Here is an 18,599-nt window from a genome sequence, read left to right as displayed (position 1 = left end):
TATTTTTGCAACGTATCCATATTTTATCGACAAAAATAACTAAATCATTATGCAATTAAAATTAAATAATTGAAATAAAATAAAATGAATTTTATTGACTAAATTGAAACTAAGTATTAAATTAAGTGATTGATGGGATAATTGATCCAAACAAATGCCATTCATGGTGGTAAGCCAAAAATGTGAAGTTTGAGGTGGAATGGACCAAATGCACGTCAGGATCATGGTTCCCGTGTTCCAAAATTAACATGATCGTTAGATTTGCTGGGTCATGAAGTGTGTGTTGATGCTTCTTTTCATGCTGCAATAAATCATGGTGGCATTGGGGTCATGCTTTTTAATAAGGAAAATCTGTATGTGGTGCTTTATCTGTTAGTTTGTCTTATATTGTGGTTGCTGAACAAGTCGAGGCATTTGCTATGGAAGAGGGATTCAAGCTCCTCATTCCCATATGTATTTTAAAACGCATTTTCTTTCATATTGTTTTAATTTGGCTTCTATGTTGAGTTCCTCTCCTCATCCTTTATTGTTGGCCTATATACGGTTTGTCAACCGGTGATTCCAATTGGTTCACAGTTCCATGGCACATGGGATCGGCACCGAACAGCCTCTTGTGTGGTTTCGGATCAGTTTGAAATCAATCGGTTCTAATTCCTTGTTCTGACTATTCTAACAGTATAAAAAAAAAAGAAAGAAAGAGTGTTAAAAAATATAAGTGATAATATAGAAACTAACATATAATATTAATAAGAATAAAATTGTGTTAAAAGATTTGTATGAAAATTATCTACTCTCTCCACACTCCACTCAATTCTCGGTGTTTCAATGTCTGTTATTTTTTATTTTATTTTTTTTCTTTTTCCATTTTAAATCTTTATTTATATGAATTCGCTTTTACAATATTATCTTTTTCTCTTTTTAAAAATTTGTGCAATTAAAAAAAAAATGATTTAGAGTCCGAAAAGCATAAACTATATAAATAAGCATCATCCAATCAAAATATGCTATTTATTTGAAGATACTTGAGAAAATTAAAACCATTGGGGTTTGCCTATGCAATGGTCAGCCTCGACTTGGAGAAACGTCAATAATCTTAAGCAATAATTATATCTGAAAAATAGTGGAAAGAATAACTGATTGACGATAATAATGGAATCAAGGATTGGTACTAATTATGCAAAAGGAAGGCAATACAAAAAGATAAATAGAGGAGCAGAACCATATAATAATTGGAGAGAAGATATTCATCAACTAAAAATGAAATCACGGGTGTACCTTATCAATTATTCAGAAAGTCCAAAAGCACAAAAATCCAACGCAGTCCATGATATTTATTATTAGAATTAGCAGTGTATTCGTTGCATGATCATCATTATTATTTTAATTATAAAATTAATTTAATAAATATAATTTAATAATTTTTTATATTTAATATTTATCTATAATATTTTAATAATAAACTAACTATATTTAAATATTTTTTTAATTTTTTAATATTTCAAAATTTTATTTGTATAATAACATATACATTATTTTAAAATTATGTATTAATTAATTTTAGTATTATATAAATTAAAAATCAATACAATTGATTATTATTTTTAAAATTAATTTATTATTAAATATATATTTTTAAAATATTATTTTCTAAAATTAAAATTATTATCTATTTAAAAATTAATGTATTAATTAATATAATACTAACCTATAATTAAAATGCTATTTTTTAGGATAGAGAAATAATAATAAATAATTCTAGAAAGTAATTCTACATAAAGAGAATAAATGAATTATATATTTAAATAGAAAAAGATTTATAAATAATTTCTTTTCATGGATTGAAACCATAACCACCAATTTCAGTTCCAACCAAAGAGAATCGGCTTTGAATCGGTCCCCTCAAGTTTTTATCACAATATAATAGTTAAATAATAAAATTAGTAGTTATTAAATTCTAAAATTATATTATTATAGATGAGTAATATAATAAAAATAGTTCATCGGAACGAAAACGGTAAAATCCATGAAATAAAAGCTTTTAATTATGAAATACTTATTTTATCATAATTTATAATTATATAAATTTTTTTATCTAAAATCAAAACATATATATAAATTATCAAAAATAAGATCATATAATATTTCTTTTGTACTTATCTCTTTATTTTATAGGTAGGAAGTTTAATTAATGAGGTTCTGCTGACTCTACAAATTTATAGTTTTCTTAATGAAGTTATAGACTAGTTTCTTATAAGACACTTCTGTTAAAAGAAATATAAAAAAATGCATCATTTTATACACGATCTTCACTTGAGAATTTGTGATTTTCTTTTCTTATTATTTTGGAGTTTATGTTTTCATTTTTTTTAATTATATACCCTCCCAACTAATGGTGTTATTTTTCATGATATGAACATTAATTTTCAATAACAAAATCATTTTCTAAGTGACTTACTATCAACAGACTAACATAATATTCATAAAATATTATAAATTTATTTTTAAAATTATTATATATTATTTCTCATAAAATTAAAATTACATATTAATTTTATTTTCCATAATATTAAATTACTTAATAAAAATTCGTACTATATTAAACTAAGATTATATAAATATATTGATATTAGTTGAGAGTAAAGACAAACTAACCAAGATTTTTAGAAAAACTTCTCATTCAACGTGAGATGACTGAATTTCATTATATTTATAGGCACTTTACAAGAACCAAAAGATGTACATAAAAAGAAAGAATTATTCTCCAGATTTGAGTCCCATATTCTGCTGATCTTTTGTGCCGTTACTTGACTGATTTGGTAGAAAAGATTGCTCTCATGATTAATGGAAACTATATCTTAAGCTGCTTCCTTATCTCTCAAAATGGTATCCTTATCTCTCCAAGCTCTAAAGCTATACCACTGAAATGTAAAAGCACGTAGACACTTTTTGTAAGAAATAAGCTGAATGATTAATTTACATAAAGGTCTTAAATGGATTTGATCTATCTAGGACTGCAATTTTCTTTATGCCATACGGGTTCTGTACACCTGTCGTTGCTGACACAGGATCAGTTAGGTAAACCTGATAATATATTAATGCTTTAAGATCATTGTTCATTTTCTCCTATTCATTCACATGTGCAAAACGTGATCCTGATCAAGAACATATACTATGTAGGAAGATACAGTATACACGAATTACTAGACTTTGTTTTAAGCCATTAAATAAAACCCTATATATATAACTGCATTAAGATTCTTAGCTATCGTATTCCCCTGAGATAGTATTGTGTTCTCCTTCAAACAAAGACTAGAGACAGAAAACGGCAATGGCAATCAATCTCTTCAAAGTGTCCAATTTTTACACCATGAGATCTTATGTCTCTCCACATGTACCAGTTCCTAACGTTAACTTGCAATCAGTCAGTTGTTCAGCCAAGGCAGAGCTTCCTCATTTACGACCTGTAATTAAGAGACGCTCTGCCAATTACCCACCAACCATTTGGACTTACAATTTTGTGCAGTCCTTAAACAATCATAATGCAGTAAGTTTATATAAACACACACACACATATCGGAAATACAATATATTTGTAATAGAGTAAAATTTTGGATACGAGACCTCTTAATAAAGCTTTCGATCTTTTTTTGGCATGGTAAACTGTTTCTTGAAATTTTCTGTTGATCAATTATATTCATTTTTCTTTTCTTTTACTATTGCAGGATGTATTGTACAAAGAAAAGGCAAGGAAGCTAGAGGAGGAAGTAAGACGTTTGATTAATAATGAAAGTCAGGAGATGTTAACAACACTTGAATTGATTGACGGCATCCAAAGGTTAGGTTTGGCTTACCTTTTTGAGAAGGACACAAAGGGAGCTCTTGACAGATTTGTTTCTATGGGAGGATGTCATGTACTACCCAGAAAATCTCTTCATGCTATTGCTCTTAGCTTCAGGCTCCTTAGGCAACATGGTTATGAGGTGTACCAAGGTACAGTCATACTGAATTTATTTCAACTCTATACGATTTAATGGACCACTATCATTTGATGTTTTCTTCAAAAGATTTTATACTCATTTATTTTAGTAATCAACAAATTTCCTTTTTCTGACACTCAGATGACTTTAAGGATTTTATGGATCAAAAGGGTGAACTTTTAAAATGCTTCAAGAAGGATGTGCAAGGAATATTGAGTTTCTATGAAGCTTCATTTTGTAACTTAGAAGGAGAAGATCTTTTGGAAAAGGCAAAGACAGAGACAAAAGTGTATCTAAATGATCTGCAGAGAAACTCCAAATCAGATACTGTAGAAAGTATTAGCCATGCGTTGGAGCTTCCCCTGTGTAGGAGAATGGTTATGTTGGAAGCACGATGGTATATTGAAGCATACAACAAAAGAGAGGATTCAAATTATACCCTGCTTGAACTTGCTAAGCTGAATTTTAACATGGCGCAATCTATACTCCAAAGAGACCTCAAAGACATGTCGAGGTATAGCTAAGCAAACTAATATAATATTCTTTAGAAAACTATACTAACTTGCAAGAGTATGATCCCAACGTAGAAATCTGATTCAACTTTTTTCAAAATAAACAAGCAGAAAACTCAAATTTTAATATAAATTTACACCCCAAATCTAAAATAATATGAGAACATAATTGTTTGAATCCGAAATAATTCATTTTCGAAGTGAGACCAAAATATCCCCACCAACCCGAGATTGAATCAATCTTGATATTGTTAAAAACAAAAAACGATCCGACCCAAAATAGTTCAAAATCTAAAACTGACACGATCCAAGATCCGATACTACTAGAATTTATAAACTGATACATACTCAATTTAGAAACCGAAATGACTCGAAACATAATTTTTTAGTGAGATAATATAATATTTTTAGTGACTTTTAATCTATAATTTATAATATATATATAGAAGCATGAAATAATTTCTTTTTAGAACTAACTAAAATACCCTTACGATTAATTAATAATTATTAATTCTATCATAATTCTAAATGTAATTAATTTAATTTTTTATCCTTAATAAAATTAATTCGTGATTAATCTAATTCAATCATAATCCTATAAAGATTTTATATACATTCCTAATCCTATAAGAAATTGATGAATTACGATATCGCACTATATATATACCTATGATGAAATTCAAATAACCCAGTATAAATTTTTGCAAAAATTGAAGACAAAAAATCAGAAAAAAAATATGTATCATAGTTTTAATTTTATTTGTTAACATATTAATTCATGTGTTCGTTATTATTATAATATTTCATTCCTAAGATTATTTACTATTTAATATTTTTCGTTAATGTTTTTGCTCCCTTTTATCATGAAAATTTAAAATTCATTTCTTCTTATTTTTTTTCCTATTTAAAAAAAAGTATTTTATTTAATTATAATAATATTACAATTAAATGTATTATATTATAAATAAAATTTTTAAAGAAATTATTAAAACTAAGAAAATTGAACTTTTGCATTTTTTTCTTTATTAACATGGAGAATTTATTTCAATATCTTTTATTAAATAATATAATCAAATTATTTTAAGAAGATAAATAAGAAAACTATTCAATGAAAATAAATTATTTTTGATAAATAATAATTTTAATAAAAATAACTTGATAAAATAAACATATAAAGCTTAGTGTTGATATTGAGTCATAAATCAAAGAAAATTTATAGTTATTTATTAGTTTGTAAAATTTTTAGTGTTGATATGATTTTACATAAAATTTATTTATAGTTATTTATTAGTTTGTAAAGTATATAATAACACATGAGTTACTACTATATGGCAAAAAAAATACACATAAACTAGTTAAATATTTTTAATATATATTATATTAATATTAATTTATTAAATATTTTTTATATTATGATTTTTATAATAATAATTTATATGCGTACCACGAGTGACAAATAATACTAGTTATCATATATATATACGTTTTAGTGTTAGTTTTCTTAATTTATATTATTTTAACCTAGAAATATTTTTTATTTTTAAATCCAAGTCTCTAATATTTTTTTTAAAAATACTTCTTTGTGGATTTTTGAATTATTTAATGAAATAATTAATTTGAATATTATAAATTATTGAATAATCTAATAAAAAAATTAAGTTAAAAAGTAAGTTCTTTACATTTTTTATATTGCAATTTAGTTTAATTCCTATCTTTAATTTAAAATAAAAAATAAAAAACTTATAATTAAATAGATGTTAAATAGTAAGTATAACGAACTGTATAAAATGTATGACTTTATTTAGTTAAATGTTAATAAACAAATTAATCAGGAATACATAGGATTACATTTGTAATTAAGTATATCCAAATGGTAATGAGTCCATTTGGGCTTGTTATCATTTTACATAGAAGAGAATTTGACTTGGGAACAATGTTATTTGATGTAATTATAGATGGTGGAACAATTTGGGTTTGGCAAACAAGCTGAGCTTCAGCAGAGACAGATTGATGGAATGCTTCTTCTGGACAATTGGAATGGCCTTTGAGCCTCAATTTAGTTCCTGCCGGAAAGGGCTAACAAAAGTCACTTCACTAATTACCACCATTGATGATGTGTACGATGTATATGGTACTCTTGATGAACTGGAGGTGTTTACAGATGCTGTTGAAAGGTTTGTACGAATTGACTGATCCATAAATCAAGTCTATCACTTTTTATTTTCTAATAACAAAAAGAAGATTAAGTACATAGGCTCTTTTCATTTGAGAAATGTTTGTAGAACTCTAGCTAGTTTAGATCGGATCTACAATACCAATCTTGAAACCCAGCAGACAGATTCAATCAAAATGAAGCTTTGAACACTTGTCATGAAATATCCTAAAAAGTCATTTCTAGAATTTGAATCCAAAACCTTGAGCCACTCAGTGATATGCATTATATTGTACCTTGGATCCACCCTAACATGTGAGAGGTCTAGGCATATGCCGTCATGATGAAAAATTACTTACCCAATAACTTAAAGCTTACAGTTTTTTTTTTTTTTTTTTTGTAAAGTTTATTAATAAGAATATTAACGAAATTTTCTATTAATTTTTCAGATGGGATGTCAATGCAGTGAGAGATCTACCAAACTGTATGCAATTATCATTTCTTGCTTTATATAACACTATCAATGAAATGGCTTATGAAACTCTCAAGGAACAAGGAGAACACATCATTCCTTACCTGACAAAAGCAGTATGTTTCATTTCATCCTTAGTTTCTTGTTGCCAATAAAACAAATTAAGATCTCTGCAAGTTTCATTGACCTAGTTTACTTTGTGAACTATGTTTGATTTTCAGTGGGCTGATTTATGCAAAGCATTCTTACAAGAAGCGAGGTGGAGCCACAGTAAATGCATACCGTCATTCGATGACTATGTCGAAAATGGGTGGCGATCTGCATCAGGAAATGTTATACTCGTCCATGCATATTTCTTACTAGGCCACAACTCAAAGCAGGCACTTGATTCTTTACTAAACTACCATGATATTTTGCGATGGCCATCTGTTGTTTTTCGACTTTGCAATGATTTGGCTACTTCATCGGTATGCATATATTTCTCTGTACTTGCACTAATGGATAAATGCCCTAATGAATTTTGGCAATTTTGATCCATCGTTTTAATTTTAGTAAAAATGGTTGAATTGCAAAATCAGTTTTAGCAAAAATGATTAGAATTGCAAAATTATTAAAATTTTGGCTAAATTTTAATTTTAGTCAAAATTAGATAACGTGTTATATGAGATAATATAACATAGATAAACCATTTCAGGATTGAACTTATCCAATTTTGACTCAAAATTAGAAATTGACTGATTTCACAAATAATTTTGTAATTTCAACCACTAAAATTAAAAGGATTAACCAAAATTACTAAAAATCACATAGATCTGGATATTTTTACCATTACCTGTTTACAAATTCTGAATCATTAACATTACTTATTATTTCATGTGGAATCTAATTTTCAGGATGAGTTAAATAGAGGAGAAACTGCAAATTCAATATCTTGCTACATGTTTGAAAATAGAGTTTCAGAGGAGCAAGCTCGTGAACAGATAAATAAATTGATAGACAAAGCTTGGACAAAGATGAATGAATATCATATTGGAGCTACTCATTTTGGAGAACCTTTTATAGAAGCAGCAATTAATGTTGCTAGGATTCCCCAATGCATTTACCGGCATGGAGATGACCATGGAGCTCCTGATAGTAGATCAAAGGAAAGAGTTTGGTCATTGATAATTGAGTCCATTTCGCTTGTTGATAGCTGAAATATTGTTTCTTCTTTATACTATACTTCTAAAGAATTGAAGCCCAATAGGATAAATTCTTCCCTAGTAATGTAGGAATGATAAGTTTGTAACCCAATTACTATCATACCATGTATGAAAGACTTAATTGTAAATTTTTAATTTTAATAATATATTTTAATATTAATTCCAATTTTAATATTCAACAAAAAAATTCATTAAATTTACTAATGTAGCGTGAATTCCAACGTTAATAAAATATGAATTGAGTTAGTATTAGAGATACTTACTCATTTCATTACTAAAATATTATCATTTAAGTTGATAGTATTAATTTTTTTTTATTTTAGAGTTTTATAAATTTTATATACTTAATAATTAAAGTGTTAACTTTTTTTTTTGTGTGTCTAGAGTTTATATTATATTAATAAATTTATTTGATAATTTTACTGAAGGCTAAATTAAAATTAAAGTTAAAATTTGATGCTGAAATTTGTATTAGATTTTATTACAATTAAAAGATGCAACTTCCTCTTTTCAATTAAACCTATATCAAATTCAGCCATTAAGAGAGAGACTTTTTGTTTCATTATTATTGTTTTGAAACTTTTGAGATCTTACATTGACATTTAAAATTCTAAAATAAAAGAAAGCCCATGAATCCAAGTCCACCTAGCTTAACAATGGTATGATATCAGCTATCAAATTGGTGTAGCATTAGATCCCAATACCAGGATTAATTATTGAAAAAATAACAAAAATATCATTTTTTTTAAATATGGTATTGTTGTTTTTTAATTTTTCTTTAATTATTTTTTGATAAAACAATCAAAAAAATAATTAAAAAATAACTACACCATATTTTAAAAAGTTAAAAATAATATTTTAAAACAAATTATACAGTTAAAAAATTAAAAACAGTATTTATTTTTATTAATTTTAGGACATTTATAAAAAAGTTGCCCTAATTATTTGATATCCAGTTCTACCAACATGAAGCCTTAGAACTTCTTTTCCAGCCAAAATTAATATGCTTATTTTTTTTAGATGTATTTCTCTATTTATTTATTAAATTAAATATATTTTTTAATTTAAAATATTATATATATATATATATATATAATATAAATAAAAATTATTGAGATAATAAATGTGTCGTAATAACTCATCTGACGCCATTTCAGATTTCATTGATTTTAACCTACGAAAATTTGTAATCTATGTATATTTATTAATTTCTGAAATCTAAAATCTTTTTGACTCATATGTTTAATTTTTGGCACGTAGAATTTTATTTTGATATGTGTATTATTTTTGACACATATAATTCAAGTTTATGTATAATTTTATAGGTTTTTTTATTAATTTATTGATTAATAAGTTATATCTCTAATTAAACACTCATTCTAATTCTAATCCTAAGAAATAATATATTTATTATATTTAAATATTATATTTAACTAATAAATAGTTTTCAAATCAAATAGTGATACTAATTCTATCCTAAAAAATAATATATTAATTATATTTTAATATTATATTAACTAATAAATAGTTTTCTAATCAGATAATAATACTAATTCTATCATAAAAAATAGCATATTAATTATATTTTAATGTATATTAACTAATAAATTAGTCTTTTAATTAGATAATAATTTTAATTTTATAAAATAATATTTTAGATTATATTTCTAATATTATATTTAATAATAAATTAATTTTTAATTATATAATAAAATTTTAATTATAAAAATAGTAATATTAATTATAATATTAAGTTACATAATACTAAAATTAATTAATAAATATTATCAAAATAATTTTTATATTATTTTACTAATAAATTTTAAAAAATTAAAAATAGTTAGTTTGCTATTATTTTTTAAGATATTATAAATTAATATTAAAAGTTAAATTTTTTAATTAAATTAGATCTATTTGCTTAATTTTATAATTAAAATAATAATAACAGTTAATGAATAATCAACTAGTATTATTTTATTTTAATGGCAACTTTACAAACACAACCTTCTAAGATTATCAACCTAATTTCACATAGAATAACGAAAGAGTTATAAATCTGTTTGCTCCCATAATGAAATTTTGTCCCACTCAATTAAGTATAGAGTACTTTTAAGGCTAACGAGTTTTACAACTCTATTAAATTATTTAAAATCACTCGGATAATCTTAAACTGCACAAAATTAAGACCATAAGTGGGTGGGAATAATAATCACTATTTCAAAAAATATACAGCAAAAATTTTCTATAGTTATATTTTTAAAACTAAATAAAATTTATAATTATGAGGAAATTATAACTTATTGAAGATTTAAATAGGAAAATTTTTCTTTAAACTTTATATTTAATATTGTTGGTGAAATATCAGAAATTAGAAATAAAATATGTAAATATTTTGTCATATTATATAAACAGGATTAACGAGACAAAATAATACTACAATACTACAATAGTATAAAATATATTTTCCAAAATTATATATATAAATATTACTATATATATATAAGGATATTTTTTTAAAGTAAGACTTAAAAAATATATAACTTATTATATTAGAGACTTTATTTCTATTTATAATCGGCTCAAATTAAGACTGTAATTTTTATCAACGTCTAAAGATTATTGCTATATAAAATATCACTATAAAGAGATTTTATTGTATTACAACGATGCGGATGGTAAATAGTTTATTAATAATTTCATCTTCACCATTATCAAATTAAAGACATTAATTATAATTCATTTTTCTTAATTTATCCGTCCACCAATCTATTAAATTTCTTTTTAACAAAAAAGATATTAAAACAAATTGCATGATAATAAGACTTCAATGATTTGTGGATTAAGTTTCTGGTAGCTACACAAGTTGAATTTTTGTTTAAATAAGAACAGAATGTGTTTCGTAGCACAAATTAAAATTTCTACTTGTTTAATAATTTTTTTGTTAATTAAAATTTCTACTTGTACCACCTCCGGGAACAAGAATTTTAGGTCCCTTTGTCAGTTAGAAGTACAAGTATAAAGAGGTTTGGTGCTGGTGAACTTCAACAGCATAACATCCGAAAGTCATAAATGGAAAAGTAGTTGTTATTTTGAGTTCATGAAAAGGGTTTGGTCGTTTTAAGGTTTGGTCTTCCAGTAGTCATGGACATGGACATGTAAAGGACGACATTCCAATCAAAGAAATGCTTGGATTTGTCTAGAGATTTGTATGTGGACTTATTAAATCAATAAGCAATCATACTGGCTTTGATCTCTTCTGCCATGTATGGTTTCTGATTGATTATATTTTGCTTTTCAAGGGAGCATCTGCTTTCTGCCTGCCTGCCAGCCATAAATGGCTATTCGTATAAATTCCTGTTCTTCTTCCTCCTCGAGTGCCTTTTCTGCAATATATTCTGCTAGTCTTGAGGCAATTCCTGCAAGAGTTTGCTTCTCCTCCTGGAATTCTAAGAATTACTCAAAAATTCAACAAAACAGGCATTTTCAGATAAAAGCATCAAATGTTCAGCCATTAAATGCTGCATCTTTGCGAGCCGGTAACTTCTCATTTCTCTCTTCCTAATTGTGTTTAATTCCTTCTTCAGATCACACTGCATACTGATATCCTTCCATTTATAGGGTTTTTCCTTCCTGCTTAAGCACACTGTCCTTAGCTATTTCCTTGTACTTTGTTAGTATTGTTAAGTTGAATCTGGGTTTATGGAATAGGTGTATGCGCAAGTTCTCCGGCCATAGAAGATGTCGAAACTCCAGCTAAAAAACTTTTAGAAACAGAAAAATCAAAGTCTGCTGATCTCAGTATTATTGTTGTTGGAGCATCAGGGGAGCTTGCCAGGAACAAGATCTTTCCAGCTCTGTTTGCTCTTTTCTGCGGAAATCGCCTACCTAAGGTAACTATAGCAGCATTTGCAAGTTTCAAGATTCTCTTATTTAAGGTAGGTAGATTCATGATTGAATTTTTACTTCTTTAACTGGTTGTGCACAGAATATCACAATTTTCGGCTATGCAAGGAGTACAATGACCAATGAGGAGCTGAGGAACTTGATTAGCACGAGTTTGACTTGTAGAATAGACAATAGGTATACATTATCATCAAGACTAGAAAAGTTTTTTATTGAGCAAGTGTTAACCAAAAGCTTGTATTCCACTATAACAAAAAGTCTAAGAGATCGTGTCATGGGCGGACTCTAGTGAGAGAGTCCGACTCGACCTAGAATCCTTTAGAAAACTAAGAGAATAAGTCATATTATAACTAAGCTGACTTACATCTATTGAGTTCTACTTCTAGTAGGACATGAAGACTATCAATATCTATATATGGAATGGAGATAACACGTCACAGGTAGATGCTATTTTACACTCTTATACACTTTTGCTACTCTCTTATAAATTACTGATTTTATCATCGGAGTAAGTAATCAGGCAATCTTGTTTAGCTCTTTCTAACTATCCTTATTAGTATTTCAGAGATTAAAGTCAACCTTCGAAGATCTTTATTGATAGCTCACCCTTGTTGACCGAGTTATCACGACTAATTAACGAGTTGAACTAAGTCTGGAGGAAAAACATTTGTCCAACGAATAAAATCAGAAGATTTGGATAAAGCTAGCTTAGCAACTGAGTGACCTAAAGCATTTAGAGAACTGCTAGCAAGTACAAAACTAAAAGCAACAAACGCATTAGATAAAGAACAGATCGAGATCAAGAATTCTAGTGCCGAGGTGACTATCCATTTGAACATAGAGAGGATCTGACCTTTGGGAATCACCCAACTTGTAGAAAAGGAAATAGATGTAGAAGAAGAGAAGTTTGGATATAAATTATCATTTCCCTCTTTCCATCTTAATATAAACTTTGGCCCTTTGCAAGAAAAATCAATTGGATTTAGGAGGAAGAAGCAGCTGCACGATTGTCTCAACAAAAAAAGGTTTACAGAAGTGACTTCCCAATATTCCTTGAAATTTCCATGCTTGCATTAAACAATTCTTCCTCCAAGTTCGTTGCATAACTAGGGTCCATTTGCTGGCGTCTCCATGACTCTGCCTTTTCCGGAAATCTCTAAGATAGTATGTCGGAATGTAAAATTCTAAGCTCCATCATGAAGACATAAGTTTCACAAAAATCTTAACAAGATTGTCAAATTATTGAACTTCTAATCTCTAAGGACAAATACACTATCTGGTTGCTTTTCTCAAATTCACTTTTAAGAACAGTATTGATTTTTATCTACTTTTTTCAGAAAATAATTCTGAAAATACATAAAAATAAAATAATTCTATTTGTTTCATGAAAAATATTTGTCAGGAAAATAATTTTTAATTTTTCTGTGTTTAGAATGATTAAAAGGAAATCTTTTCTATTACGTCTTTAGAATAAAAATGATTTTCTCTTTTACAAAAAAAAAAAAAATTTCCTTCACTCTTTCCCTATCTTTAATGATTTTCAGAATTGCAGCCAAATATAGAAAAATAAATTATTTTCTAAAAAGATATTTTTCATGAATCAAACGAAATTGAGGTTTTTCAACCTAAATATCAAACCAACCAATGACTAGAAATTTATTTTTAACTTGTTTTATTCTGAAATATTTTAATTCAATTTAACATTTGATTCCCTAAAAAATCTTCCAAGTATTAAGATTTGAAATTTATATTAAGATTGAAGCATTTTACCACCGATTGGGAATCACTTTCCAGGACCAAGCTTTGGTAATGTTAGGATTTTGCAAACTGAAGACCAAATTTTGCAGCCTCTGCTTCCGCTTCATCAACAGGAATAAGGTAATCAATACGCCTGCACCCAATAGCTAATTAAGAACCCTTGTTATCACGAGCAACAAAACAGATCGTCAATTGCTGACTGATCGGAACAGCATCAGGAATTGGGATCCCAATTTGAGTATCTTTATAATCGTTCAAGACCCTGGTAGCCATTGAGAGGATCTGACCTTCAGACAGAAATTGATGTTGGAAATAATGCACATTTCTCGCACGCCATATTGCCCATAAAACTCCAAAGAACAACTCCAATTGGCTATCATCACTTCTTGAAACCATGTCCCTTAGCCATGAATCCAAACTATAAGAAGGAAAATGAATATTTAGAGTCAAATTTGTTAGCCAGTGCAATATCTTATTTTAAAAAAAGAAAATGAATATAATAATTTGTTATATGAATAATATTGTGACGAAACTAGTTGTTTATTTTGTGCACGTTGTACAGTTATTATTATTGTTATTTTAATTATAAATAATAATATAAAATAAATTTATACATAAATTTTAAATATTTTATAATTATTTATCATATTTTATAAAAATAATAATAGTTTAGAATATTCTTAAGTGTCCTTCTTAATAAAATTTTAATATTTTAAAGATTCTGTTAATATAATAAATAGAAAAGCTATTTTAAAATCTTATTAATTAATTTATTACTTATATATGAAATACCACAAATATTATTAGTAAATGCTATTTTTATGATTAAAAATTATTATAATTAGGATACTACACTAGTAGTAATACAATATTAATAATATAATTACAGAATTATTAGGATACTAAATTAGTAGTAATATTAATAATATAATTACACTACTATTTATAGTATCAGAATTATTATTTAATTAAAAAAAGATATTTAATTAATATATTAATTATATAATAAAATATAAAAATTATATACCAACATCATATCTATATATTAAAAATAAGTGTACATATTAAAACAATTTATATATTCAAAATAGATGTCCGTATCAAATAAATCTAGGATAAAGGGTTAATTTGTTTCATGAACTTGTGTTCAAGGATTAAATATATCTAATTTAAAATTTTTAGTAAAAAACCTTTGATCTTATATTTAAAGGTTAAATACATCTAATTTAATTTTTCTTACTAAATAGCCCCTTGAACTTGTGTTAAAGGATCAAATACACCCAATTTAATTTTTGTAAAAGATAAAATAACATTAGACTTTTATATTTTAATTAAATTTATTTTATTAATTTACTAATACAATATAATAATGTAGCATTATACAATAATGAATTTAGTAAAATTTAAAATCAGTATTTTAATTGTCCAAAAAAAAAAGTTATAAGCCCATTTATTAAGAAAGTTAAAATTTTGACTTATTTAATATTTGTCATTCTTGGGTCAATTAAATTTAAAATCTAAAATTCAAATACGCTCGTGCGTCGATAGATATTGTATCAGTAAATTAATAAAATAAATATTATTTTTTAAAATTTTTATAATTTAATTAAAACTTAATAATTTTTTTAAAAAGTTTAAATTTGATGTATTTGATTATTGTACATAAATTTATAGTCTATTTACTAAAAAAATCTAAAATTAATATATTTGACTCTTGAACTTAAGTTTATGAATCTATTTATTGAAATAATTTAAATCAGATGTATTTGATTCTAAATAAAAATTCAGGGAAATTTATTCTTTATCAGAAAAAAATCTATTTTAAAATAATAGTATATGTTAAAAGTATTTTAAATTTTAAACTTCAGACATAGGTATCTACAAAATATATAATAACAGCATAATTAGAATGATTACATGTCCCACAAAAGAAATTATTATTTAATATGTCATAATGAGCTGTTACAGCTATTATTACTGGTAAATAAAGTACCTAAATATTGTCCTCTTCTTATTCTCAAAGGAAGATAAAATAGAAAACCTAAATTTTAAAAGGAAAAAAAAAAAGTTCCAAAGTTAAATTGGAAAGGAGAACCCAGCATATATTGATAGGCAAATGGCCGGAATCTCAGCATACATAATGTCTTCATTTTCTAGTCATGGAAATGACAAGATGATTGAACAAACCCATCCCATTTTCCAGGTAGTATGCTGCCTTGGCGGATAATCTATTGAATAAATCATCAATAATGGCATTTCCAAATTGAGTTACAAGCATGGATTCAGCAGCTGCTCTCATATAGTTGGCGACATGCTTCCCTCTCTCCCACTTATCAAACACTAAATTACTGTTACCATCCTCAATATTATCATCCCAACTCTGCACGAACTCTTCCACTCGTGAAATGGTAAACGAATTTTCCTTCTGAATCAGATCTGTTACTTCCTCTGCAGATGGATAATATAATGGAATATTCCATGAATCCAACTTTGATCTTTGAACTAGTCCCTGCATCAAACATATATGTTAACATTTTTGAAGAGTAAAAGGTTTTTTATTTAACAATGAAATTTCATAATTGAACTATTTTCCATTAAACTATTAAGTCAGGGTACGTGGGTGAAATGAAAAACAATTATCACCAGGTGTTACAACAGTTAATTATGACATACAGCGCGATGGAAATTGTTGGCTGCTTTTTATTTTTATTTTGTTTTCTTTGGTACATTGAGATGTGACCTTTTGCTGAGTGGATATATCTCTATTATCTATTATTCATGCATAATGCTTTTTCTAATATAATTGTTATTTATCCATATAAAACTTAAATGAACAAATCAATACCTCTTCAACCATATCATTAAGGGTCATCCCAATTAATGGCCAAAATTCAGAACCATATTTGCAATAGGGATTGTCATTATTCTTTGCTGTGATGGTCAAGATCATATGACCTCCAGGAACAATCTCTTCTGAACGTAGCTTTAGAAGTGTTGTGAAATCCCTTTCGAATTGATCCGAATATGCTTTATGAACACTCGGGGGACTTGTTTCGGCTATGCAAATGTTACCTTTGTTCATTGCAATTCCCGATTCAGTTACAAGCCCTTCAGGTACCTGACTTGTAAAAGCTTTTAAGCTTGGAATTTGTTAGGATCAATCTAATATAATAGAATGAATGAAGTGAATGCAGATCAATTAAAGTTCTATATTTTGGACCTGAGAACACCAATGGACACTGCAAGAAGAGTGAACAAGGTGCAAGGATTGTGGTGGAAATAGCCTTCCATAGAAACTGCCAGGACATGCAGATATGAAAATCGGCCCAAACTTGTTACCCTTTTCTTGCACTACTTTTTCCTGGAAGTTGGGCACTGATGACCTAAAAATGGTGTTGAAATCAGTTCCTGGAAGATCATTTAAGAAAACCTGCAACATCGGAGGTTTCTTTTTCATCTCATTACAAGTTGAATCAATTCTTTCTATTATTTCCCAAAGGGGTAATAGTGCATTAGGTCCTGATGAGCATCCCATTTCCACCATGGTGAGGCACTTCGGCAAGTTTGCGCGACACAGCTCTGCTATGCTCTCATCTAATATAGGCTTGGCTTTCAAAATCACTTTCTTCTGCATTAAAGAAAAGGGAAAAAAAAAAAGAAATAAATTCTTTCTTAAAGAAACATCAAAAGCTAATATAAAATTGACGTATCATGTTTTAAAGAGGGAGACTAGACCTGAAATAATGAGTTTCTGTAATAGCTATTTGTTCCTTCTCCCCCATTCATGTGAAGAACTTGGGGAACTTCCATTGCTTCCTTGCTTGTAAACTTCTTCAACGTTGCAGGTAACTCTACATGCACAGGCCTTGCACATATAATATAATACGTTGTTTTATTTCATTGAAGAAAAAGAAACCATTTCCATTGACATAGACAATTAATTTAATACAGTAGGAATATCTATAAGCAATTTCGCAAAACTAAAAAGAAACAATGAGAACTAACTAAACCTATTGCACACCCCAAGAAACATGTCAAAAGAAAACAATTAGAAATTTTATTATAAAAGAAAAAATCTAGCTAGCTACACCTGTTGGAAGTAGCAAAGGCGGAATCGATTTTTAGTTAGAGTAAGCTACTGAACTACACAGTTGAGAGTAGAGAGCATGAGACTCTGCTATCGATTTTTTTTGAACACTGATAATGCACATTATTATGAGAAGAATATAAAATAAGATATATATATAATATTTGATGCCGGCAAAATTGACTTCTTTCTAAAATGTAGTACTGGTTTTAGACTTTGTCTAGAAACAGATACTGGCTGCTTTAGCTCCATCTCAAGTGGTCCACTAACCAAATAATTCTTTTTCCTTATCTGTTCTATAGTCGTACTTATATGGAGGATGGTGGATGTAATTACATAAATAGTGATGTAATATTTAATTAAATAATTTTTTAAAAATTAGTTTATTGTATTTTTATTTTATAAATATTTCTTTAGTTATTAAAATACTATTTAAATAATGATTAATTATTAATTTTTTCTACCTATATAGCATCTTTTCTAATATTGTCAAATCTTCCAGTATAAAATTTTAAGAAAATATTAGGTCTACGTCA

General features: G+C 27.1%; 3 protein-coding genes across 3 annotated transcripts; 2 read left to right on the top strand and 1 right to left on the bottom strand.

Moving 5' to 3' along the window:
- The first annotated feature begins 3,256 nt into the window (after positions 1 to 3,256).
- LOC125370544 (probable terpene synthase 12) lies at positions 3,257 to 8,446 on the top strand. Its single transcript, XM_048376425.1, has 7 exons — positions 3,257 to 3,544; positions 3,723 to 3,990; positions 4,119 to 4,491; positions 6,445 to 6,663; positions 7,091 to 7,229; positions 7,335 to 7,580; positions 8,007 to 8,446. The coding sequence occupies exons 1-7, from the start codon at positions 3,329 to 3,331 to the stop codon at positions 8,307 to 8,309; spliced, it is 1,764 nt and encodes a 587-aa protein (XP_048232382.1). The 5' UTR covers positions 3,257 to 3,328; the 3' UTR covers positions 8,310 to 8,446.
- Positions 8,447 to 11,395: 2,949 nt separating this feature from the next.
- LOC125370722 (glucose-6-phosphate 1-dehydrogenase, chloroplastic-like) lies at positions 11,396 to 12,663 on the top strand. The gene is made up of 3 exons (XM_048377302.1): positions 11,396 to 11,851; positions 12,024 to 12,205; positions 12,301 to 12,663. Exons 1-3 carry the CDS (start codon positions 11,650 to 11,652, stop codon positions 12,505 to 12,507), a joined length of 591 nt encoding a protein of 196 aa, XP_048233259.1. The 5' UTR covers positions 11,396 to 11,649; the 3' UTR covers positions 12,508 to 12,663.
- A 3,231-nt stretch (positions 12,664 to 15,894) lies between these two features.
- On the bottom strand, positions 15,895 to 18,228 carry LOC8262011 (probable caffeine synthase MTL2). The gene is made up of 5 exons (XM_002534281.4): positions 18,067 to 18,228; positions 17,712 to 17,841; positions 17,197 to 17,604; positions 16,822 to 17,094; positions 15,895 to 16,485 (listed from the first exon to the last, which is right to left on the bottom strand). Exons 2-5 carry the CDS (start codon positions 17,784 to 17,786, stop codon positions 16,123 to 16,125), a joined length of 1,119 nt encoding a protein of 372 aa, XP_002534327.3. The 5' UTR covers positions 17,787 to 17,841; positions 18,067 to 18,228; the 3' UTR covers positions 15,895 to 16,122.
- Positions 18,229 to 18,599: the final 371 nt, after the last annotated feature.

Source organism: Ricinus communis, chromosome 7 (genome assembly GCF_019578655.1).
Source record: "Ricinus communis isolate WT05 ecotype wild-type chromosome 7, ASM1957865v1, whole genome shotgun sequence".
NCBI classification, from domain to species: domain Eukaryota; kingdom Viridiplantae; phylum Streptophyta; class Magnoliopsida; order Malpighiales; family Euphorbiaceae; genus Ricinus; species Ricinus communis.
This window is presented reverse-complemented; position numbering and strand designations above follow the sequence as displayed.